The 19,915-nt window shown below is 47.1% G+C and overlaps 6 protein-coding genes and 1 pseudogene across 11 annotated transcripts; 2 read left to right on the top strand and 5 right to left on the bottom strand.

Annotated features, from left to right (window-relative positions):
* Positions 1-891: 891 nt before the first annotated feature.
* Positions 892-3,094, top strand: LOC6601642 (sodium channel protein Nach). Its single transcript, XM_026985658.1, has 6 exons — positions 892-1,067; positions 1,122-1,325; positions 1,380-2,116; positions 2,590-2,707; positions 2,779-2,888; positions 2,945-3,094. The coding sequence occupies exons 1-6, from the start codon at positions 892-894 to the stop codon at positions 3,082-3,084; spliced, it is 1,485 nt and encodes a 494-aa protein (XP_026841459.1). The 3' UTR covers positions 3,085-3,094.
* Positions 3,095-3,101: 7 nt separating this feature from the next.
* On the bottom strand, positions 3,102-4,553 carry LOC6601640 (WD repeat-containing protein 74). Its single transcript, XM_002026563.2, has 3 exons — positions 4,440-4,553; positions 3,332-4,379; positions 3,102-3,278 (listed from the first exon to the last, which is right to left on the bottom strand). The coding sequence occupies exons 1-3, from the start codon at positions 4,525-4,527 to the stop codon at positions 3,164-3,166; spliced, it is 1,251 nt and encodes a 416-aa protein (XP_002026599.2). The 5' UTR covers positions 4,528-4,553; the 3' UTR covers positions 3,102-3,163.
* A 1,639-nt stretch (positions 4,554-6,192) lies between these two features.
* LOC113565153 lies at positions 6,193-7,592 on the bottom strand (annotated as a pseudogene).
* A 184-nt stretch (positions 7,593-7,776) lies between these two features.
* Positions 7,777-8,920, top strand: LOC6601624 (mitochondrial mRNA pseudouridine synthase Trub2). Its single transcript, XM_002026562.2, has 3 exons — positions 7,777-7,921; positions 7,977-8,189; positions 8,255-8,920. The coding sequence occupies exons 1-3, from the start codon at positions 7,792-7,794 to the stop codon at positions 8,857-8,859; spliced, it is 948 nt and encodes a 315-aa protein (XP_002026598.1). The 5' UTR covers positions 7,777-7,791; the 3' UTR covers positions 8,860-8,920.
* LOC6601623 (SET domain-containing protein SmydA-8) lies at positions 8,882-10,726 on the bottom strand. Its single transcript, XM_026985177.1, has 2 exons — positions 10,294-10,726; positions 8,882-10,238 (listed from the first exon to the last, which is right to left on the bottom strand). Exons 1-2 carry the CDS (start codon positions 10,623-10,625, stop codon positions 8,921-8,923), a joined length of 1,650 nt encoding a protein of 549 aa, XP_026840978.1. The 5' UTR covers positions 10,626-10,726; the 3' UTR covers positions 8,882-8,920.
* Positions 10,727-11,521: 795 nt separating this feature from the next.
* On the bottom strand, positions 11,522-16,759 carry LOC6601552 (serrate RNA effector molecule homolog). 6 transcript variants are annotated; one of them, XM_026985356.1, is made up of 8 exons: positions 16,642-16,702; positions 16,258-16,407; positions 16,014-16,198; positions 15,672-15,948; positions 14,928-14,994; positions 12,853-14,852; positions 12,683-12,787; positions 11,522-11,801 (listed from the first exon to the last, which is right to left on the bottom strand). In XM_026985356.1, the coding sequence occupies exons 2-8, from the start codon at positions 16,395-16,397 to the stop codon at positions 11,729-11,731; spliced, it is 2,847 nt and encodes a 948-aa protein (XP_026841157.1). In that variant the 5' UTR covers positions 16,398-16,407; positions 16,642-16,702; the 3' UTR covers positions 11,522-11,728. The 6 variants fall into 6 exon arrangements, 5 of the variants coding, with proteins under 5 accessions (XP_026841157.1, XP_026841154.1, XP_026841153.1 ...); XM_026985353.1 differs by lacking the exons at positions 11,522-11,801; positions 16,642-16,702 and adding exons at positions 11,838-12,237; positions 16,742-16,759; XM_026985352.1 differs by lacking the exon at positions 11,522-11,801 and adding an exon at positions 11,838-12,237 and having other exon boundaries at positions 16,642-16,701.
* A 902-nt stretch (positions 16,760-17,661) lies between these two features.
* On the bottom strand, positions 17,662-18,564 carry LOC6603679 (trypsin alpha-3). Its single transcript, XM_002028615.2, has one exon. It carries the CDS (start codon positions 18,547-18,549, stop codon positions 17,767-17,769), a length of 783 nt encoding a protein of 260 aa, XP_002028651.1. The 5' UTR covers positions 18,550-18,564; the 3' UTR covers positions 17,662-17,766.
* Between the last annotated feature and the right edge of the window lie 1,351 nt (positions 18,565-19,915).

The following is a 19,915-nucleotide window of genomic DNA, read 5'->3' as shown; positions in this document are numbered from 1 at the left end:
CGTTGAATTTTCATAGCGAACTGGAGCGCATTTTTCTTCCATTACCATGGAAAACAATTAGCTCGAGGAGGCGGGACAGGAACTGACTGGCTACTAATTAAAATTCACTCAGGGCTGCTCAAACAAGCACAACAATGAATGGAACGAAACAGCATTCGATAAAGTCAACAACTAATTCCGAACGGACCCACATTCCCTTCCCAACATTCAGCTGCAATTTACACAAAAATTCCATTGAATTGAATGCCGCCCAATCCCGACCCCTGCTCTACTCCAACTCCGTCTTCAAAGCCACGGGTCTGCTGCAGGGGGAACAAAAGTTTTGAATTTTATTGTCCCAGCTTAAAAGCTAGATGCAGAAGATTTGAACACAGAAACTTTGTGACCTGGGGCGTAGAAGGAGAACGTGCAGACAAACAGTCGAGTCGAGTCAAGTCGATAGTCGCACAAGATGCTCGAATGCTCAGATGCTCAGATGCTCGGATGCTGCATAGTTTCTCAAGTCAAGATATATGAAGGGCCAACGCAAAGTTTTGCTTCGCACGGAACGGACTGGATTTGTCCGGGCCAGAGCTTCATGTGTGAGAATTTAAAGGAAACTTTGGCGGCTTGTTCGGTGTTTGTGGCTATGTATGTGTGGCTAATGTCGTGATTTTCATTATAATGGCACTTAGACCAAGAACATAGTGTATCGATTTCCTCGATGGGAGTACTTTATGGAGTCAATCCTTTAAATTATCACTAATGTCAAACAAGTGGCAAACTTTCTCGGGTCGGAACAATTAACGAGTCTATCAACCCATAATTAGGACCACAACTTACTGTCATTAGGCGGAAGTTACTAGCGTATATAAGCATGATCCAGGGGCGCCAGTTGCAACCAACTGTGACATGAAGGACACCGGCAAGTGGCCAGCACCAGCACCTGGCAAGAGAGTCTTGGAAAGGAGGCGGCGCCTGGGCCCCCTGAGGTCAGCCATCGCCAGCACCTTCTGGGAGTACACGGAGCGGACGAAGGTAAGCGGAATGTGGCTGCTGCGACGTCAGCGCACCCACGGATTGTCCAGGTGAGTTAGAATTCCACTCCCATCCTTCCTCCCAGTGCACAGGACAGATTTCAGATTCATTTGGTCCTCGGTGCTGCTGCAGTTGCTCCTGCTGAGTATCTACCTGACCCTCCTACTCTGGCTGAAGTTCTATTCGTATCCCATTTTGAACACCATCTCAAACGATCTCTCCATCACGGACGTGGCCTTTCCCGGCGTCACCATCTGCAGTCCCAAGGTGGTCAACACTGAGCGTGTGGAACGCTACGTCAAGACCCTGTGAGAAATTAAAAAACCCTTTTGAGTACCCTCTAAGGTAACTCCATTTCACAGTAATATTCCCCCAGAGTACGAGATGACTGATGTGGCAGCAGGGTTCGAGTTCCTTAACGCTTTCACGGACCAGAGCTTCGAGCCGCCGGCCCACGAGAGTTACAAAGTCACCGATGCGGTGCTTCGGATGAACAACGTGAGCGTCTGGGAGGCAGCCATGGCCGTCAGTCCGGGTTGCTCGGACTATGTAAAGAGATGCTTCTGGGGCCACACTGAGTTCCCATGCAACCAAAGCCACGAGTATCTCTCCTTCATACCGACGACGGCATATTTGGGCCCGTGCTGCTCCTTCAACTATAATCCGCGCAACTCCAGCTATGTGCCCTTTTCGGCCAACATCTTTGGCATGGATGGGGGTCTCACCTTTGTCGGCGCTGAGGGCTCTGAGCGCAATCTCAACACGGGTCTTATAGTCCTTGTCCACCATCCCATGGACTATGTCACCGAGTCGGCCTCCTCTGTGACAATCACCGCCCGATCTGAGAGCTTTCTTGAAGTGTCGCCCACCGTACAGAGCTCTTCGGCGGAGGTACTGGAATTGTCGGAACGAAAGCGGGACTGCCTCATCTCGGACGACTTGAGGCTCCGAAACTACCGGCAGGCCGCCTGCCTGCTCTCCTGCCAGACGGAGGCCATCGTCGCGAAGTGCGGCTGTCATCCGTATCTCCTCCCCATCGTCGGCAACCAGTTCAAGGAGTGCAATCTAAATGATACATTCTGCTACTCGGCCAACTATGGTGAGTTCCTCTTCCCACGGAGCATCCCATGCCTCATTCGGGCTTACTGTCACTTCTGGTTCTGCCCACGCGCATCCTTCAGGGCCTGACAAGGTTCACGTACTCCCCTTCCGACAGCCTTTATCACGTTGTCGCCTTCGCCCTTGGCTGCTGTACTTTTCATGTATTTTCCATGCTGCTGCTGTTGCTTCTACTGCTGCTGCTGCTGCTCCTGATGCGGTGACTGTGGCGTATTGTGTGGGTGCTCTGTTGTCGTCTCTTGTGCTCGCTCATGTTTCATAATTTATATTAAATATTCAGGATACTCACGTGCCCGAGTGTCTGCATTATACGCCATGACTAGGATGCGCCCACAAATCGCTTGGGAGCTCATTTGCACGTTAATAAACCCCTAAAGCGCTCCCTCCGATATGATATGCAAATTTAAAAAAAAAACGAAAGGTTCCCCCTTAACTTAACTTTACCTTTCGCAGACAACTTTAAGAGTGTGCGATGCGACCAGTGTCTGCCCAATTGCTACGATGTAACCTACTCCACGCTGTCCTACAAGACGGACCTCAATCAGCACCAGTTCTCAGTGAGCCGCTACTAGTACGTGCCTTCTTAGTAGAAATATTTTATGAAGTCAGTTTAAAAAAAATCATATTTGACTCCTCTTAAAGCTCTCGTGAGCTGCTCAACAGCGATAGCTTTGTGCTGCGTGTCTATCTGGCCAAGCAGGTCGTTCCGGTCATTCGAAAGGTGACGGTCATGTCTTGGATCGGTCTTCTCTGTAAGTGCTCTGTAGTGTAAGATAACTAGATCTAACTAAACTCTCATCTATTTCAGCTGATCTTGGGGGCATTTTCAATCTCTGCCTGGGCCTGAGCATGATTTCCATTATTGAGTTCTTCTACTACTGCATATATCGCTTGTACATCAACTATCAGCTTCAGAAGGAGCAGTTGCCAAGGAAGGCGTGGCAATAGACCCAACTGCATCGTCCTTACATATTAATACGTTTTAATATAAAACTTGGATCTAAAAATTAATAAGTAAATGGATAATTTAAACTTTCTTCTTTTTCGTCTTCTGCGACTGGTTCGGTCCCTTGCGCTTTTGCTTGGCCTTTTCCACCTTAACAGTCTCTTCAACTTGTTCTCCAGATTCGTCTTCGCTGTCGCTGTTGGGGAGATTAGTAAGTGACATCAAAGATATTAAAATAAATGGACTCACCCCACAGTTGGCATCTGATCAAACATATACTCGTATTCATCGTCCACAGGGGCTGTCTTGATACTAGGCTTCTGTGGCACTATATTATCAATTTCCTCCTCCTCCTCTTCTTCAGCATCAGCCTCTGGTTTTTCCTCCTTTAGTTGGCGGATGAGGATCTTGGTAGCCTTCGATTTAACATAGCATTGATAGAGCAGCACTGTAGAGTCGGCGTCGTGGATGCGCACATAACGATCTAAGCTGGCAGAGCTCAAGAACCGTCCAGTGGGATCCAAATGCAGGTCGCTTATGCCACCCGTGAATCCCTTGTACGTGTGCACATGAGTTTTCATGCGTCGAGTGTCGAAGGCCTTCAGGGCGCCCATTGTGGTACCCGTGTAGATGTAGTTTCCTTGTGCCACCAGAGTCGCGAAGCTCATTCCGTGCTCCTCGCTGGCAAAGCAGGAGACGGGACGGCGCTGCTTGCGGGTGTCGTAGAGGCGAACATATCCGTGTCGGGAGCACGTCGCCAAAACACTGGGACCGTCCACAAAGCCAATGTCACTGTCCCAAACAGGGACCTCCAGCTGCAGATAATCATTTGGCAAGTTCTTCGAAGTAAAAATCTGCTTGCCGTCAGCGCTCAGGTCGTAGACTTTCAGATTATTTTGTCGCTCCTTGCCACCAGTGGCCACAATGTTCCTGGCCTGTGTGCACTGACGTAGATGATCCATTTGGGTACCAGTGGAGATAACAACAGGTGCCGTTTCTTCTTCGGGGTCTAGCTCCAGGCTTTGCAGCTCCCCATTCCCAATGCCGGCAATCAGTTTTTCGTTGAAGCGAGCCAGGCCAACAATGGGAGCTGCGCTGAAACTCACATGTCGCGCGGAGAACCCTCCTTCCCCAATGGAATGCAACTCGGCGATGTTTTTACCTCGGCCAAGCAGAATTTCTGTTCGCGACTCGTTGCCAAAAGCCAGAGAAGTGACCCGCGATTCCTTGTCCAAGTCCTTAAGATCACTGATGTTTCTCTGTCCGTGTGGGGTTTTCTCCGAGGCCGGCAGAAGGTCTACAAGAATCGTTTATAATCAATTTAATCATTGTCGAAACACCAAATTTTGTGACTTACGTTTGAAAGATCCCGTGTGTGTTCCCACGTAAATTTCATGTTGTGCTGTATAATTGGGGTGCTTAAGATTGGCCGTGGTCCACTTCATCTTAATAAATAGTTGTTTTTAGCTTACTTTACCAATTAAATTACAAAATCTCAACACAAAACAAATGCACGTGCGGGGATAAAATATCGATGGTTTTCGAATTGTGCGATACATCGATGGTTTATTCCGTGCAATTTCGAGTCGACATTTTCGACAGCCCTAAACACTAGTGCTGCAAAACGATTAAGCTAATCGGTATTTACCGATAAAATTTTTAATTATTGACCGGAACGCCAAAACATTTGAATCACGGCTACCATGCCGCATCACAATCCCTCTAGGACACGGACCGGACGATGGCAATATTGTCGAGTAGATCCTCTGGACCAGAAGAAGCTTGGCGGTGAGTATAATGTTGGTGGACCATGTCTTATCGGACCTTATCAGGGAAAACGTAAATCCGTTTTCAAAGAGCTCAAAGTGAAGTCGATTGGTAAGCAATCAATATCAATAATATATATTTTATATCATGTGCTTGCCCCGACCCTGTCACGGAATCCGATTCAGCAGGGCCTGAATAAAAGAACGCTGAGACAGGGAACTCGTAACAGCTTCGAATCGAAGCGAAGCGATGCAGGAAGTAACCATCTGCAGTTATTGGTCCTTTTTCGAGGTGCCTGAAATTTGAAATGAATTTTCGTAAGTGTCGCAGTGGGAGATGCAAGTAGGTCCTTAGACTCAACCGCTTCCATTTATAGCAAGCCTTCTTCTGCTGGCCCTTGTGGCAGGAATCGCAGCCTCGCACAGGATCGCTCAGCCGCCTGCAGCACCCGAAGAGTCACACAGCACCACCACGCTCCAGCCACCACCTCCGACATCCACAACCTCCACTACAACAAATGCTCCCGCTATAGCAACATCAACAACCTGTTTTACAACAACCTGTACCACACCAACAACAGCCTGTAACACAACACCCTGTACTACAAGAACAACAACCTGCGGCACAACACCCTATACCACAACAACAACATCCTTTCCTACAACAACAACCTGCAGCACAACACCCTATACCACAACAACAGCACCCTGTACTACAACAACAACCTGCGGCACAACACCATATACCACAACAAAACCCTGTACTACAACACCCTGTACTACAACAACAACACCCTGTACTACAACAACAACCTGCAGCACAACACCCTATACCACAACAACAACACCCTGTACTACAACAACAACCTGCGGCACAACACCCTATACCACAGCAACAACACCCTGTACTACAACAACAACCTGCAGCACAACACCCTATACCACAACAACAACACCCTGTACTACAACAACAACCTGCGGCACAACACCCTATACCACAACAAGAACACCCTGTACTACAGCTGCGAGCCTGATCGAGAAGCTCATTCCCAAGCGGATAGGATAGGTGTAACATGTATATCACCCTGTATCCTAACCAACAGTCATGCACTCAATATACAGCAATCTAATAAAGCTTATTTCAAAATTCCAGGATCTGCCTATAACATTTCCGCATCGAAATAGAGAACTAAACTGTACATCAAACAACATACATATGTATGTATGTACATATGTATGTCATGCCCAATACAGTACAACTGAAACAATAAGTACGTATAATATATAGAAATATACAATATGATACATATTTTTGTGTTTGTCGCACAACATTATCCCTGATAACGCCGGCGGCAATCCGATTGGCCTTGGGTCCTGAGGTTCTGATGTTGATGGACCTTGTCTAATCGGACCTTATCAGGGAAAAAGTAAAACTGAAGAAAAAGTAAATCGTTTTGAAAGAGCTCAAAATGAAGTTCAACGAGTGGCTAGCAATTTATATCATTTATAGGTTTTATATAATGTGCTTGCCTCGACATAATTCACCTGGGTCTGTACCCCACACCACTCATTGCTTATGCATTTCGGCACGAGCGGGAATGGCGAAACTAAAATGATAATCATACATAGTAGATATGCTTTGTTTCTTCGTCTCGCATTCGATTCCAAAGTGCTGATTGGTGATTGGTGTTATCGACAAAGAATATCATTAGATATCAAAGAATACACATTACAGGGGGAAGCTTGCTAGAATTTCATACTTCCGCTGATCGCGTAGAAAGTGTCAGCCCGACTGTCAGTCAGTGCCAAATCACATAATTGCACGGTGCCACACTGGACTGCTCCGAAGTCAAAGTCCCCAAATCGCTTAAGTATCTCGCGGGCATCGAAGGGGTATGCGATAGTGATTTTTCAGCACGACCATATGCAGCTTTTTAGCCGATGCGGAAAGGAGTTGCTTGGAAATGTGACAGGCATCGGTCAACGAACGTCTGCAACTCAGGAGCCTCAATGCAGCCGTACCCAACACGGGCGGAGCTTGGATCATCGTCACTGATGTCCAGACCCTGGACTTTGATCTGGAATGGAGTAGTTAGATCTGGCAGGATGGAGCGACAGGATTCGCAGCAGCACATAGGAACCCAATGTTATTTGGTTATATATGAAGAGGTCATCATCGATGCCCTGAAGCTGAGCCTCCAAAATGCTTTTCTGGGGAGTAAATACACAATAAATGGCTGACCTGGTGTCCTATCCATTCGTTATTACCTTAAGTTCCCAAAACGCGATTCTGAACTTCGCCAAAGTTCAATGGAACAACCAGCAAATGTGTTGGGATCTTCCTGCGAATGGGGCCAACAAGGGAGCGTATCTGGCGCAACGCAGCACACACCTGATTGCGCACCTTGGCCTAGATGGTCACATTTGAAGACTCCTCGTGCTGACGTGAAAAGTAAATTTTTGATTGTGTTTCTTCCTCGATGCGACGTTTGGTCGATCCCTTGGGGCCAATCAGCCTCCCATAGAATGATCTGCAAGGCAATTAATTCGAATGATATATATATAGATATATAAATATTAATTTATCCGGTATCTTCGCGATGGTACAGACAGCTCTATCTCCATATCTTTCACAGGCAACCGACCTACTTACTGGGACACATGGAATGAAAGTTTAAAACTGCCAGAAACCATTTCTTCTAAATTGTCGGCGCCCGCGTCCGCTTCGTCGGGCGCGAAGAAAAAAACCGGCCTCTTAATTGTAGGGAAAACCGTGAATCAGACCAAAAACCAGGGTGGCAAAACCACAGATGGTATCGATGGTTGGTGAATTGTGCAATGAATCGATTTATTTTTCGACCAGTGCTGAAAAATAGATCGACTTAAAACAGCTGCTGCATTTGAAAATAAACAATGTGAATTTGTTTTATGTAATTTGAACGCATGGCTCTCACAAAAGTCTACGATGCCACGACAGTTTTCAGGCACTTAAATGGCGTTTTAAATGTATACAAACCCGCCGGCATGAAAGTAGGACACGTGCGCAGTGCCGTTCTCAGCAACATTTGCAAGGGTTAGTGGAGCAATCTTTAAATATTCCTAACATAACATTTCCTATTGTCCTTAAGGTCTCAACGAACTGAAGCAGCGGGATCCACGCAGGCTTCCGGAAAACAGACCGCTGCTGGGCACGGGTACCGCCGCCGACAGTGTCCTCCACAATATAGCCACGAGCACGGATCTCTCTGACGATGTGCTGTCCACTGGACCTCGCTACATGCCGGAAGATATACGCTGTGCCGCAGTGGCTAGTCTGGGACAACACACAAGCGGTGTTTTGCGTAAATTATTCACTTTCATAAGAAGCAAAGTAAAGCAATCTAATAATTGCCATGCTATTCATTAGTTTTAGGCATCAACAAGGGACTGCGGCAATCGAGTCGCATACAGAAGAACCGGCCAGTGCGAGTGTACCACATTACTGGTCGTATGGGCACTGCCACGGAGAATCACCTGCCAGACACCCACATCACAGCGCGATCCAACCATAAACATGTTTCGGCGGAAAGAATCAGTGGCCTGGCTGCCTCAATGCAGGCCTCGCATCAGAGAAAGATGTACGAGCTGTGCGGCGTCGACCTCCAAACCCAAGCGGCCTACGAGCTAGCTTGTAAAGGCCTCATTCGCCCGGCCGACAATAGCCTGCCTGTCATCTATGGAATCAAGCTAATTCATTTCGAACGCCCGTACTTCACTTTGGAGCTGCATTCCATCAATGAGACGCAGGAGTACTTGGCCGCCCTGGTGCATGACATGGCGCTGGAGCTGCGTACAGTGGCCCATTGCAGTCAGCTACGTTGCATCCGCCACTCCCACTTTGATGTCACTGACAGCTTACTGAGGCATGGCTGGCATCTGCCGGGGATCGTGAAGAACCTGCGCCAGCAGCGGGAGATTCTGCGGGAACATCCGCAGATGTTGGAGCAAGAGCGCGTAGAGTTGCATGCGTGAAGATAGATAAGATTGCAAGCTGTAGATTAACTGAATCATAAAGTATGTTTTATTTGGAAAACTAGTCAATTTTCTGCTGCTGGTATTTGATGGTCAGCATTAGTTTCTCCCACTCAAAGATCTCCGTCTGAAGCTTGTCGTTCAGCTTCTTACCTGCCACCGAATCGAGTTCCTTTTGCAGCACCTGCTGAGCCTCTTTGAGTCGGAGCAGAGCGTCTTCTAGCAGCTTAGAAGCCTCTGCGGGATTCCTGCGCGCCTGTTCCTCCAGGGTGTGGGCGATCTCAACCAGAATAACAGTCAGATAGATGGCAAGCTTAATGCTGTAGGGATCCAGGCGACGACAGACGTTGTACAGGTCATCACACAAGCGCAACTTGCGCTCCAGTATTCCATCACTGAGCGAGCTCAGCTCAAGACCATTTTCATTGCCATATAGCTGAATAAGCGTGTGCTTCAGGTTGAACATGTGAAAGTGATTTGGATGCAGCATCTGCGTGAGGCGGGCCAAAGTTAGCTCAATCTCACTGGCCGATGGTCGTCCGGCCAGCATCTTATCCACCTGCTCCGTCATATGGGTCTGAAGCTCGGTAACGTATGCCGTGTCCATGGCCATGGGGCAAGCGTCGCATTTCCACTGACTTTGCTCGTCGACTGGATCTAGGGGGAGTTGCTTGCCCCCACAGGATTTGTTCACATCTCCCAGGCAAGTCAACGCACTCACATAGCTGCCAAATTCCGTGGGATCCAAGCAGCGTTCGCAGCCACATTTGAAATGTTTGGTCAGACGCAGATGATGCTGGCGCAAATGAGTGCCCCATAGGATGTTTGTGTAGGTAATCCTCAAATGATCGCCCTTCTTCAGGTCGCCGCCCGCCCTAACCTCGATCTGCATGGTAGTTCCGTCAAATTGGAAATAGCAGTTGGGCTGGCAGGCGTGCTCCATCATGCACGCCTGCCGGAACAGTCCGCTCAGCTCGATGCCCGTGGGCAACTCCACAACCATGTAGTTAGTCTCAATGATGCCACACAGCCGATGGAGCAGTTCCGGTTCGCAGTGTTCAAGGACATCCTTCTTGCTCTGCTCGAGCCGCTGCAGAAAGCGTTGGCTCAAGTAGCTCACAATTCCATCTTCCGCCTCCTGGTGCAGCTCAGTGCCCTTCCGTTCCTCCTCGTGCGACTGCATCTCGAGCAGATCGGTCCACTTCTTCGGATCTTTGCGCTGCAGCAGCAGACACTTCAGCACAAGGAGTGCATCTCCCCTGTAAAAATCGTTCAGCCCCCGGGTGTCGGCTCTCGCAGACGGACCCGGTCCCAAGCTCAAAACGCTGCACTCCAGGGCCTCATGCTCGCAAGAAGCACTGCAAACTGGCCAACGACAACTGTGGGATATGTTGGTGAAAATAAGATGAAAACGCTCTGGCGGTGTGTACTCACTTGCGACACAAATGTTTGCCCAGGCGACAGGGCGTGTAGCAGCCCACGCATGGCACGGTCGTGGACGACTTCTCCGCCTCCGACATGTACCACTTTGGCCCGACCACCAGCGGCTCCTCCACGAAAATTATCTGATTGGCCTTGATGTCCTGTGTGGCAACCAAAAAGCGACCCAGCACGTCATCCTTCTCCTCGCGGATCGGCTTGCAGCAGCGCTTGTGTTCCGGCCAGTGTTGCTTCTGGTGCTCCTTGTCGCAATACCGCACAATTTTACAGCGAGTACAAGTCTGGGAGGCCGCAACTCCGCATACGGCACAGTCCATGCTCCGCATGCTCGATATATGTTGTCTGTAGACGCGGAATATGATTCCCAAACTAAACTGTCGAAATTGTTACGTTGGCAGCGATTCGGTTGATTTTGTACGCCACTGGCTGAGATTTGTGCTTATTTTTAGCGCGCTTCCCCAAACAAGAGCAAAAGCGTTGCCATACTCACGCAATAATTACACTCCGCTCTCTCTCTCTCTCTCTTCAGAGAGGACAAAAATCTAATTTCTCCAGTATGGGGGAATATGTATAAGATTTGTGGGGGAAGTGGATATGTGTAACACCCAGAAGAAAACGTTTCGGACCCCATTACAAAATATATTGTTTTCTTATGATTGATATTTTCATCTTCCCTTCTGCACAATGAGCTTCCCGGCGGGCATTCAAACGTACTGGCTTACTGGACATGCACCAACTTCATCTCACTGGGATAGGTGGCCGCTGTGGGTGCAAATACTACGAACCAAATATTTCATCATATTTAAGACTCTTAATGAAAATTTCGAAGAAACCGACATAATTTTTAAGTAAACATTAAATGTTTACATCTGATGCCAGCTTTCTTTCGCAGGCAGTTGGCGCAGATCTTGTGGAGTGTCTGCGGTCCTTGGTGCTCGAGTGATTTCCAGATTGGCAAAACGCTAGTCAACTTGCGAGAGAATTGGTAGCCATGCTTTGAGACCGGGTGCGATACATCCCATTCCCTCACATTTCACTGCGACGTCGGTTCTTGCAACTGTGACTCTTAGGGTACATGCACAGAATTGCATCATTATTCGAAAACGGAGTTAAGGTCTTCTAATCCTCATCCAAGATCATTCGCCTTGAACGACCCACCGCTGCATCATCAATCGGTGCAATTTTTAGACCCGACCCAATTAATGGTTGTCCTCGTAGAGAATTCTGGTTTTCTTGAACTTTATTTTGCTGTTTTATCCGTCGCTGATTACAAAATTGAACCGTACAAAACATTCGGCAATTGGAAACAGATAAAGTTAGAATTACTATAGCACGTAGGTTGCATTATGAGGGGACTTGATCAATGCAGTCATAATATATAGTAAATACAATTGATTTAGATTTGATTGTACACTAGTAGCTCTATAGTCTAGTACGGCTCTTGTGGCGCGTCCAAGTCCCGGTAGTGTGATCTGTGTGATCGATAATCAAAACCACCGGGTCTGTAAGCAACGAGAATGAACGAGAAGGAATTTAGATATTGTGTTGAATATTACATGTTTATTTATTTAGTATATAGATTCGCCCTTTCGGCAACGTCATCTCTGAACGCGATTATATTTATAGTTATAGTCGGTTTCTAAATACAATTGGCAAATCATTGTAAACGAAAACAGATATCGGTATTCATATATAAATCAGCTTTATAATATATGTATATGTGATTGATTGTTCTTTCTTGCTAGAATTTTTTGAATCGAATGTTGGGTCGAAACAGGATCATTTGATCAGATCAGATTTCATTTACATTGCTGTGTAATATTTTTGCATGTGTGTACTGGTATTGGGCTAATCAACTAGTCAAATATATCGGAATTTGAGGGCGCATCCAAATCATGGTAACCGACAAGCCGGCGGTGGTGTTCCAAAGGCAATTCCCTGCAAAAAATTTGCGACACAAGAAGATTGTGACAAATTTCGTTTTAGACCAACAGAAACAACAAAATATAGGAAACAAAGACGTAAAAGAGGGCGATCTAATCATATCTGAGAGGTGACTAAAGACTGAACAGACGCTGTGTGGCGGCCGCTTCAAGCTGGCCATTCCGCAGCTCGGTTCAATCATGTTTCAAGTGTCATCTTCATGCTACCACCGAGCATAAAGGTATATTTTGAAAATGGAGCAAGGAGAAAGTGTAGTACGTTTAACGTTTAAATGCTGGAAGAGGGCAACTTCTCATGGATAATAGTTGAGAAAACAAATCTCATAAGAAACTCCGTTAGGAGAGTGAATGTGGATCGAATGAGAACCGAAGCCATTCCAAGTTATAACGCGCTTAGACTAAAAGTAGAGTTAAGGCAAGCGAGTGGCTCAAGTACTAACCTGCGTGCAGGTGGGAAATGGCGTCCACCACGGCCACCCCCCATCATGTGGCCACCAAAGCTATACGGCATCCCAGACATTGGGGTATACATCGGCGGACGGTATCTGGAAAAAGAAATGCACATTTATTCCGCGATCGAGGAATTTGAATATGATTGCGTTGCACTCACCCTCCGGGCCCACGAACAGACTCCGTTTCAGGGCGCTTGACGCTGCCGGGGTGCTCTGGCAACTGTGGACGCTTCGGGTCGCGTAGATAGTTGTTGAAATATTGCACCTCCTTGCGGACCTCATCAACCTTCTCCTCATGCTTGTTGAAAATGTGCTTGCGGATAAATTCGGGTCCCTTGAACTTCTTTCCCGAAAGCGGACATAGCCATTTGTCCTTGGCCAGCTCCTGAGTGTTGGCCTGCACAAACTTCTCCACCTCGGTGTCGGCGTTTTTGGCACCGAGATCCTTGATCTGATCTTCGCTGAGCAGCGCGGTTTTGGTCAGAAATTGCAGAAGCTTGCCCTCGTAGGACTTGATGTATTCATTGAGCTCGTTGCTGGTGACACGAGAGGGAGCTGGGCCACGGGCGTGGATGATGCCACAGCGATTGGGCATCTCGTCTTCGTAGGGATACTCGCAATGGTTGTAGTAGTCCACCGAGTGGACAATCCGTAGGTACAGCACTAGACGATCCAATACCGACAGCAACTGCTCGTCCCGTTCGATGGGCTCGCCCTCACCGTCCTTTCGGTCGCCGGAGAGGCCCAATAGCTCCTCCTCCTCGGCGGAAGCCTCTTCGATGAGGTAGTCGGTGATATTCTGAAGCACTGGATTCTTAGAATTGAAACCATAGCTGGAGCCGCTTCCATTGGCAGCCGTTGCCTCCGAATCGCTGGCAGGCGAGGGCTTGCTAAGGGGACCTTCGGACCACAGCTTAAATTTCTCATCCAGATTCATGACGATCCGAGCGCACAACTTGATATCTGATCGCACCACCTGTTTGTGGGCAGTGATGCCGTTGGCTGGACGCACTCGCCGACTCAAGTCGCGATTCACAATGGCCCCCATTTCGCAGTCGCGCAATCGCTGATTGTTCAAGCTCCAGCAAATCTCTTTGATGTTGACATCGCGTGTGAATGTAATCCAGCCGCGACGGTACCAGCGACGCTCCACCAAGGGATCTGCTATGGCCGTTCTCAAATACCCGCTGAAGCGGCTGCAAAGGGCCTCGATCTCGGCCTTGGTTATGGACGGAGCCAGGTTTCGTAGGAAAATCGATGAAGTGCGGTGCATGTCTCGCGGAGGATTCACTTTGTCCAGGTCAATGGTTACTGGTTTCACCTCACCTTGGGCATCCCCAGTCGCTGGCTCAGCAGCACTTTCCACTTTGGCCGCATCACCATTTTCCTGTTTTTTCTCATCATCAGATTTTGGCGATTTTTCTGCCTGCTTGCCGTCCTCCTTAGCTTCACCCTCGACCTCAGGATCAGCAGCGGACTTCTCTGGGGATATTTCTTCTTTGGGACTAACTGATCCCAGCTTTGCCTTAGCTGCTTCAGCCTGATCCTTCTCAGCCTCCGCTTTCTGTTCGGCCCTCAGGCCATCCTCAACATCATATTTGGCCTTAAGCTTCTCGTCGTCCTCCTCCTCCTCTTCGGAGGAGCTGGAGCTAGATTCAGATTCAGATGAGGAGCTCTCCTCGTCGCTGCTGCTGTTTCGCTTGCGCTTCTTGATCTTCTTTTTCTTTTCCTTCTTCTGCTTCTGCTTGATCTCCGGAATGGGCTCGCTTTCTTTTGGCTCTTCCTCCTCTGGTTTTTTGGGAGGCGCATCTTCAACTTCAGCGTCATCCCAGTTCTCATCGTCCGAGTTAACAGGCTTTAAAGCAATTCGCTGAGGCGAAACAATCAGTGGCAGTTCATCTTCCTCCTTCTCTTTCTTGGGACTCTTGGGTGTATTTTCGACCACCGTGGTTGGATCAACTGACTCCGGCTTCCGGTCGAAGACTAACGCCTCCTTAGGCTTTTCATCGAGAACCTTGAGATCCTCATCGGTGCCGCCTTCCAGCTTGATAACACAGGTGTCCAAGACCCTGATCAAAGCATCGCCATGGGAGGAGTCTACCTTGACGCTGCCAATGGTGCCATTTTCTAGGAGTTCCACAAACACATCTGTGCGTCTCTGCAAGGATTTGTAGGGAGAGTGGTCTTAAAAAAACTGGTCTCAAAATGATTCTCGTAGATAAGATAATAGTACCCGCAAAAATCCGCGCTGCTCCTCGCTGCGGTTCACACTGTCCTCGGGATGGTATTTGTTCTTGAACCTATGGGAAGACAAAAGATTTTTCAAGTGAGCATTTGGTGGGGTAAGTAGAATCATTCCAGACGGTAAAAAGAAAAAATTCTGCGCGGCAGTCGAATTTCTACATTTCGCTTATCCTTTTCCGGCTGTTGGCAATAGGTTTAGTAAATGATTTACTGGGTTTAGATAGCGATTGTTTTTGTTTTGTTTTTGTTATTACCCAAAGTCTTACCTTTGATGGCTTTGCGCTTTCGTTATTTATAGGAATGTGATATATGGTTATTTTGGGCTTTCGCTCAACAATCGAATTGAAATAAATCGCGGTTTCAAAATATAAACACACCACGGCATTGCTCGCCGGGTAATTAAGACTTTAAGTTCAAGTTATATCAGTGATATCAGACAGCAGCTCTGCAAAAGCGGCGCAGATGCTCTCAGATAGGACTCTGTCTCACAAACCCAATAAGCTGCAGAGAAAAACTTAATAATATACAAACAGTTATGATTTGAGTGGCGTGGCGCACAAGGAAACAGGCAAATAAGAGAAACAACGCAAGGGATTGCATAGGTGGGTGGGTATAGATGGGGATGGTAGAAATAGATCAACCAAATGAAAAGGAGAGTGCACTGCATCAGCATTGGCATCGCCGTTGGGTGCTCACTCGTCGCAGAAGTCCAGGCAGTGGGCTAGATACTAACCATTCCTCGTCCTTGTGGGCAACAAAGAACTCGTTCAGCTGCTGGCGCTTGAAGTCCGTCTTGTACTCCGTGTACTTGCGCATCACCTCGGAGTCGGAGATGTTCTCGTCCTGGGTGTCAAGGAACTGTTTCAAGTTCAGCATCGCCGGCTGAGTCAGCGTGTCTCCCCCGATTATTGGCAGCTCTCGCACTGGCGGCGGGTGGCTGGCGTGGTGGTACGCCGAGTGCATGGACTGATAGTGATCGGTCCATGCCTGCATCAGATAGGGGTCATAGCCTGCAATTATGAAACGGTAGCAAATAGCAACATATACTTTCGTTAATTTTTGCAGGCGAACCTACCACCATATCGAGGACCTGGGCGCCCATCTCCGTCACCCCAGTCAGAGCGCATACGTTTCGGTGGGGGCATGTCGCGAACGGGAGAGCCGTACCGTGCCCGTGGACCCGGGCCACGGTAATCGCTGTAATCGGGTCGATGACGCGGTGCTCCGCCTCCTCCAGCACCTCCACCCCGGAAGGGATTGCTGTAATATGGAGAAGAGCAGTTTAGTGGTGGGCCTTTGCTGGCGGACAGGCCACTTACCGCTCCGACCATTCGTCCCGGCCTCCTCCAGCACCACCTATGGGGCGACGCTCGTCTCGGCGCTCAGTCCGATAGCTCTCGCGTTCTCCACGAAACTTGTCGCGCCGCTTGCGGTCGTACTCATCATCCGAATCAGCCATTGGTGGTTGTCTGAAATCAGGAATGGATGCGGATTGTAGTGAAAGTGCTTCCGCCATAACCTCAATTTTCTTCCACTTTCATTCACTTGTACCAACAAATTAAAAAAGTTCTTCAGTTTCTACACATAAAATCACTTCGTCTGGTTTTTCAGTAAGCATTTTTAGGTATTTATTTACTTGGTTTATGCATAAAAGAATACACAAGCCGCCATCTTGCCGCTTGGCAGAAAACCAAATCGCTTACGTGTTTTGTTTCGCCAAGTCCGCGATTTCTTTAGGTGGAGAGTTGCACTAACTTGATTCCTTTTTAATTGCCGTTTTGTCATCAGAGAAAATACACCTACCTTATTTAAATAATTTTAATTTAAATTTAAATTTAATTTTTTTCGCAGAGCCCTGCGCGTCAGTGTGACCGTAGATCAAGCTTAGCCCACTTAGGCCCCCAGTATTTAAACAGTTCAACGACTTGAGGTACATGGCGGAAAATATTACTGAATGCACATTTTTCTTGTAGATCCATGCCATCTTTCTTCTAAGCTTAAAAACACACGAATTCTTTCACCTGAACTGCGCTAAAAGGTTTTTTTTCATTTTCGGTGATATATTAAAAAAACCCCTGGTCTATAATGGGTTAATCGATCTCCGGTAAGGCTTGGAAGTTTTTGTTTTTGATATTCCGTCGAATATTACTAGCTAGATAGAACCCTCGGCGCTGCCCGCATAATGTCATGGCATTGAGAGATTAATTTTCAACAAGATATGTTAAGTTTAATTACTCCCTTTTATTTAATTTCTTCCAAAAAAGGTTTAAGCAAATATACATAGTCAAAGCACAAACTTAGTACTGAATGGAATGTTACGTTATTGTTGCTGGACAACCGGTACCTGCTACGAGTATGGACATATGTATTTATACCATATTTCATTTAATTAACATTAAAATTCTGTTTTTTGAAAGATGAGTAATGACTTTGTCTCAAATTTACATGTCTTAGACCTATTTATATAGATATACAGATCCCGATACCTACTCTTGGTCCCTGTCAGAAAAACAACTAGCTGCAAAATATATTTTAAATAGCCTTAAATGAAAAATTGACTAGTTTCTGCATATATTGACGTCTTAGATGACAAACATTTTCTCATTTTTCTCAATATCCTTTTTCCAAGTACTAGTACTAGTACTGTACTAGTATAAAAGTACGTTACATTTTAAATCGAATTTGATTTTCCACACAGCCTTAAAATTAAACAATTTCCACACTTAAATGCTCATTTGTTATTTATTATAGGTATGATAGCTAATAATGTTTAAATAATTTGTTCGGTTATTTTGTTCGCTTGCAGCTCTTCAGCTCTTCTCTAAAATTTAGAGGTAGGGTGCGGCCTGTTCTTCGATCCATTCAATGTGTGAAGTGATACTAGTGTACACTCCGGGAAATCCTTCCCGGCCACAGCCAACACCCCACGAAACGATGCCCACCAAGACACCATCCACAGCCAATGGACCACCGGAGTCACCATTGCAGGAGTCCTTTCCACCCTCCAAGTAGCCGGCACATAGCATTTCCTCGGTGATAGTGTAATCCTTGGTCAGATATTGGTCGCCGCATGCACTTCGGTCGACAATTTCTAGCTCCACGGCACGCAACAAGGCGGGCAACGCCTCGTCCTCCTCGGTACGCTTGCCCCATCCGCTGACAACGGCATGTGCTCCCGATGGTGGGGCCTCCACTGCCAAGGGTATGGGCTGCACGAGGCCCGAGTACTCCAGTGGCTCTCGGGTTATGATCAAGCCAATGTCGTTCACATAGGTCTTCTTGTTGTAGCCACTGTGATAGATCAGTTTGCTGACCTTCACGCCCATCTCATCCAGATCGGCAATCGAGTTCAGTCCTGACACGATGCGAATGTACGAAGCGTAACGTCCCTTGATGCAGTGGGCGGCAGTTAGCACCACATTGGGCGCGTAGATGCTGCCGCCGCAGATGTGGAGCAGCATGTACGTCTCCAGGCGAACCGACACCTGGTAGGGGAAGTCCGAAATGTCCGCCAGGTCCCCACCTACGATGTGGGTGCTGACAGAGGCGGATCGGCTGAGGGCTACAAGGGACAGCAGGCCCACAAGAATAAGTCCCAAGCGCACCGACATTTTGCACAGTTTAAAGCAATAAAATCGTTCGACTCGCGGGTTTTATATAGACGTCTACCTTCTTCTTATCGCAGGCCAAAACCGGGAATATCGCGATCATCCTCCGATAGCAATTTTGGATTTCCATAAAATGTAGCTTCGATATAGTAAAGTTTATAGGACCCACAGCCACATGTGTGTTTTATATCCATTATAAACAGCGCTGTGCTGGTCGGTAGTCTTCTAAAGACCTTTCTACAATAAGCCAAAACAATGATATGGGAAGGAGCCCAAAGGGGATTATCAGCGAACTTTTTGCTTGAGTCACGGCCCTATTTTTTTCTTCATCGCACTTTACCCTGGCGCTGACGAAGATGTCTGGGTCTGCGCTAGCCTTGTAATCTTTGGTGGTGAAATCGGTACACTACACCCTGGAACAGATAAGAGGCGAGCGACTAGCCTAAGCAGAGATTTAAATAATATTAACTTAGTAACGTGGAAAGCAACACAAGAGGCGATAGTCCATCACGGCGGTAATCATAATAGTTGTATGATTCAAAGAAAACAATTGAAAAAAGGGTAGCGGAGCGGATTTCAAAAACGATTATTACGAATGTGAAATTACTGTTCATTTTTCTTTGAAGAAATGGACAAGAAGCTAGAATATGCTTTGTTTAGATACGAGTTTATAATAGAATTATTTGCCTAAAATGGTAGCACAAATGAATTGTTCAAATTGGTTTTTCGCGGAAATGATTCCCGAATATTTATCTGGTTGGGCATTTATAATGACGTTAAAAGCTCAAAGCTTAATGCTATGCAAATTCTTACGAATATGTAAATAAAATTAATTGATTTAACTACTAGGCAGCTAGAACTGGCAGGGAACCCTTACGGAGGCTGTGCTTGCGACTGTGCTAGAGCCCTAAGTGCTTTTTAGCGACACGCGACTCACCTTTCCCATTAGCTTGAGGGTCTACGTCTACTCCTTATATCCCATATTGTGTAATATTGGTATGCAGTAAATTGGCAAAAACCAGCTCTGAAGAGTCGCTGAAATATGTATCATAGGGATATGTTGGGATGTGTTTGTTCCCATAAATATGGCTATTGTATCGGGCCATATCAAGAGAAAACAAAGATTGAAAAAATGCTTTATTGATTGCATGCCACTTGACTAACTCGCAGCCAGCATTATTTCCACTTCTAGCTACTTAGCACTTCAAGAGCCGACTAGTTAGCAATTACTACCTACAATATTTGCCCCCTCCCGGCTCACGTACGAGCACGCCATTGAAGGTACGACTACGAGTATTTTGTGCGTCTTTTTTCGGCACAGTGCGGTGTGTGATGTGTACTCGAAAGCCGAGCTTGATCGAACCAAATC

This window comes from Drosophila persimilis, unplaced genomic scaffold (assembly GCF_003286085.1).
Source record: "Drosophila persimilis strain 14011-0111.01,24,50 unplaced genomic scaffold, DperRS2 tig00000002-arrow-pilon, whole genome shotgun sequence".
NCBI classification, from domain to species: Eukaryota; Metazoa; Arthropoda; class Insecta; order Diptera; family Drosophilidae; genus Drosophila; species Drosophila persimilis.
The sequence above is the reverse complement of the archived record's forward strand: the minus strand, read 5'-3'. Positions and strand labels throughout refer to the sequence as shown.